Source organism: Etheostoma cragini, chromosome 11, assembly GCF_013103735.1.
Source record: "Etheostoma cragini isolate CJK2018 chromosome 11, CSU_Ecrag_1.0, whole genome shotgun sequence".
NCBI classification, from domain to species: Eukaryota; Metazoa; Chordata; class Actinopteri; order Perciformes; family Percidae; genus Etheostoma; species Etheostoma cragini.
In genome coordinates, this window is record NC_048417.1 from 18543512 (window position 1) to 18547620 (window position 4109).

General features: G+C 39.0%; 1 protein-coding gene across 2 annotated transcripts in view; it reads right to left on the reverse strand.

Annotated features, from left to right (window-relative positions):
* Positions 1-4109, reverse strand: part of LOC117953532 (E3 ubiquitin-protein ligase SH3RF3-like) — an 88614-nt gene that overhangs the window by 28300 nt on the left and 56205 nt on the right. Inside the window, exon 3 of one of the 2 annotated variants that reach the window (XM_034886666.1) lies at positions 3550-3645. The exons of the other annotated variant lie outside the window; for it this stretch is intronic. Within the exon in view, the coding sequence (XP_034742557.1) occupies positions 3550-3645 (96 nt within the window). The remainder of the gene's footprint in view (positions 1-3549; positions 3646-4109) is intronic. 2 annotated transcript variants of the gene reach the window in all.

Below are 4109 nucleotides of genomic sequence, written 5' to 3' on the forward strand. Positions count from 1 at the left end.
TCACTCTGGAGATGCTTTGTGCCAAGTTTCTTGCAGATCCATTGCACGGTCTAGGAGGAGTTTGAAAAAGTTGGTTTTAGATGAATCGCGTTTTTTCAGGCATAAAAGTCTAGTCGGAAATGGGCGTGGCCTATATCATGAGATTCAGCTAGATCCAGTGAACGTGTGGATATAAGGTTTTTAAATTTCCGATGTACGGTTTGGGAGTTATAGGGCCAAACACGTTTTTTCTGGTACAGCGCCACCTAGTGGGTGACGTGGCTGATTTTTTGCGTCTGAGGTCTTTGCGGTGTTTTGGACCAGTCCTGAAAATTGCACGTTGCCACCATGTATGGTTTAGGCTGCAGCGGCAGTTTTATGCAGAGAAGAAAAATGATGGAGAAGAAGAATCCCTAGGAAAAACAATAGGGTTCCGCAGCCTCAGGCTTGGACCCCTAATATTAATAATAATACATGCTACTGTAATGAATTACTGACGGTTTGATAGTTTTGAAAAAATAAATTCTTTGACTTACAGTGCGATATAAGTCAGTGCCATGCGGCACGTGAGATGTTAGGTATTCTTTTTCCCTTGCACTATCTCCACTATCTATTGTACAAGGCCACTGTTGCTGCATACAGGGTGTAGTGCTGCCCAAGACCCTTGTGATTGTTACTAACCAGAGCTGTTTTTCCACCTATACTAGAATGGTAACTTGCGCAGGGAGACTAGTATTCAAGGAAGTTACCTAATTAATTAAGTATTTTGACAATTGGTATGAGAATACAGATATTGTATTGGTATCATAAGGTTAGACCAATACCCAGCTCTGCAAGTTTTGTGTGTTTTTATCACATTTGAATAGCACAGCCCAAACTAAGGTGTCTGACATCAGCATTGTGTCAAATGCTGCAGCCTTTCACTTCAATGAGACCACTGTGTTGGCACAGCAGGGGGCCCGATGCAGAAGGCTTGAACAAAATAATGGAGAGTTGTCCGACAAAAAAGTTGGACTTGACACAACCTTTGCCACGAAAAGGTAAAGGGATGTCAATGTAATAATGTTTGAGAGTTGTACATGTTTCATCATAGAATTATAAACCTCTGTGCAGTGTTTTGGACTCTGATAAGACTTTACACTCTCAGATGCATTACTCAAACAGGACTTCCTGGTTTACATTCATTCAACCCATCACTATTTTTGGTACGGTACGCTATGATACGATACGGTTAAACAAAACAGCAACTACTTAAAATGTAGCGACTGCCAATGACTTCACACATTTCTCATGCAATTTTGACTATTTCGGTGGCATGCCTATCATTAGCAAACTCCTCATCACCAATCTATGTATCCAGACTGCCAAATATTAACACGAGCAGTCTGCATTCAACAGACAACAGCTACAAGAGGTACTTTACATCCAGTGAACACCCACACGCACACCACACATATACACAGATCAGCAGAAGTCCAGCTGGGCACTCCTCATTAAGCTCCCACTGCGCACACACAAACACACACACACACACACACACAAACACACACACACACACACACAGACACCCAACATGCCCCTTTACCCCCGCTGTGTCAGGATGATGGAGAGATCTAAATTATTGATGCATCTCTATCTAATAGCAACCCCTATGTGTACATTTATGTGTGTGTGTGTGTGTGTGTGTGCGTCTGTGTGTGTGTGTTTCTCCCATCTTTATCATTATCACCAAAGAGAGTCGTTTGGTCGAACAGCTAATTTCAGAGACATGATGCGGTAACCAAGAGTCCAATCCCGTGCAGACTGCAAACGCAGAGAGAGTGTGTTTTGAGAGTGCAGTATGAGTAAAGGATGGCAAAAAAAAAACTTTATAGATGAGCAGAACAATGATTATCTATCTATATTCGTACGGATGTGGATATCAAAACAATACAATGTTTGTAGGAAGGAGGAGTCATCCTAATAGTCCCTCTTGAATCTCTAAGTTAATGAATTTCTCTAAGCAACAGTGCATGAATACACATTGCACTACACATGTACACTGGATTCATACATTATGAGAGTCTTATTGTCTTGACAACCACGCACATTTATCAGTACTTCCAGTTTGATTGAACCTCCTGTTGCTTTTGAAGGTGTCATCCTTTGTTTTTTCGAGAGGGCCATGAGAGAATCTGTATATTCACGAATTTGCGATGATGAAAAGAGAAGAGAAGCCTTCACAACAGCAAGAAAGAAGGAAATACACATCCTTGCACTTTCTACCAATGGCTTTTTACCACGGCTTAAAAGCCTTAAATGTGATGCGGAGCAAATTGTGCATGCTTTTTTCAGTTGCACAAGGATTAAAGTAAACTGTATTTCACTCTTGACAGGCATGAAGGTCTGACAGATGGTAAAGTATTTGGGGGGCTTTATCCTTTTACTGAGTGGAAATCCCTTAAAGAAAATACCACCTCTGCTGAGTGTTAAACAGCATTGATAATGCAATTTATATTTCTGGGGCAATTTGAATGTTTTGGTTGTGTATTCCTGCAGATAAGTGGTCAAACACATCCATTTTATAAAATCCAAATACTACTTCTATTTGAGCGCAATTACAATGTCTAACAGTAAATGTGGCTTCAGCCTTTCATACCAAAGTTAGCCAGTGTCCAACCTCTGCTAAACCCAGGTCAGTACAAGGATTCAAAAGCAGCTTGGAGAGTCCTCAGTGGGGTTGGTCTTACATACAGTACTTCTGCTGACACTGAATACAGGCTTAAACACACATTACTACCCTCTAAAATAATAACCATCTCCTTTGTTACATCCTGACCTCAGAATGAGGCTCAATGTGTCCTTCTTCTCAGCGCAGGTGGCAGGTGGAGGATTTCACCAGCAACACATGAATAATACATCATTAGTTACCACTACCAATGAATTTACACAAGAGCTATATTTTCACCAAGTGTCAAGACAAAAAGTATGGAATATAGCAGGAGCAGTACTTTTGGTAACAACATAACATGTAAAACTGGCTCAGAATTCCCTTTAGTAGAGCTGCAAAGGTTAATCAAACATATATTTAAATGTGAATATTTTCTGGTGTGTTTACTCCTCTATGGCAGTAAACTAAATATCTTGGAGGACGCTATCTTAGACCATGGGAAAAACTGATCAACATTTTTCACCATTTTCTAACATTTTATAGACCAAACAACTAATCGATTAATCAAGAGATTAATTGACAGATTAATCGACAATAAAAATAATCGTTATTTGTAGCCCTACCATACATTTTAAGTATATATGAAAACAAGTAGCATGGATTGCTTATTTGTCCATCCTGTTGATAAGATATTACTTTTTTGCTTCATCCGATCTGAAAAATCGGAATAAAACACTGGCAGCCTCCACTCGTGAATGACGAGAAAGCAGATAAGATAAGTTTTTTTGTTTTTTTGGTAAATGAAAATACTGCAATACAGGTGTTCTGATGCAACATCGCTGTTGCTTCAATAACAACTTGAGTAATCACCCGATATGTGATATTTTGTGAGTGTATCTGTGCAATGTCTGTGGGTTTACCTCCACATAGAGAATGGGGAAGATACCAATCTTGTCTCCCAGCATGCCTTCTGCCCAGTTGTCGTCCACTCGCCTGATTACTGTCAGTACCTCATCCTGGAGAGAGAGGACATGAGTGAGACTACACACATTGTAGATACACCGCGTGTCCGAATAAGACCTATTTTGTAATGTAATCACTGTGTGATTTTTAAAAACAAAAACAAAGAAAGCATGAATAAACAAAGAAACGTGTTTTTTTCTCAAAACAAAGCATCTCAAGCGCTTTGCGAGTAGATATTTGTATCTGCATATATAGATCTTTTTTGAAACTGGAAATTGATTCCTTACAATGTGTGGCTAAGACTTACCTCATCACTTTTATGTGCTTTATCTGTTTGAAATGCTTAACCCAGAATGTATGCCAAATGTAAAAATTTAATTTAAAATTGCATTGTGGAGTACATTATACTACAAATTGTGTGAGTTGATTTATATGGAGGACCATATTTAAGAATAAATACAGAAATAAACAAATGCTCAATAAATAAATAGGCATACAATTAATTGCCCCAAAAAAT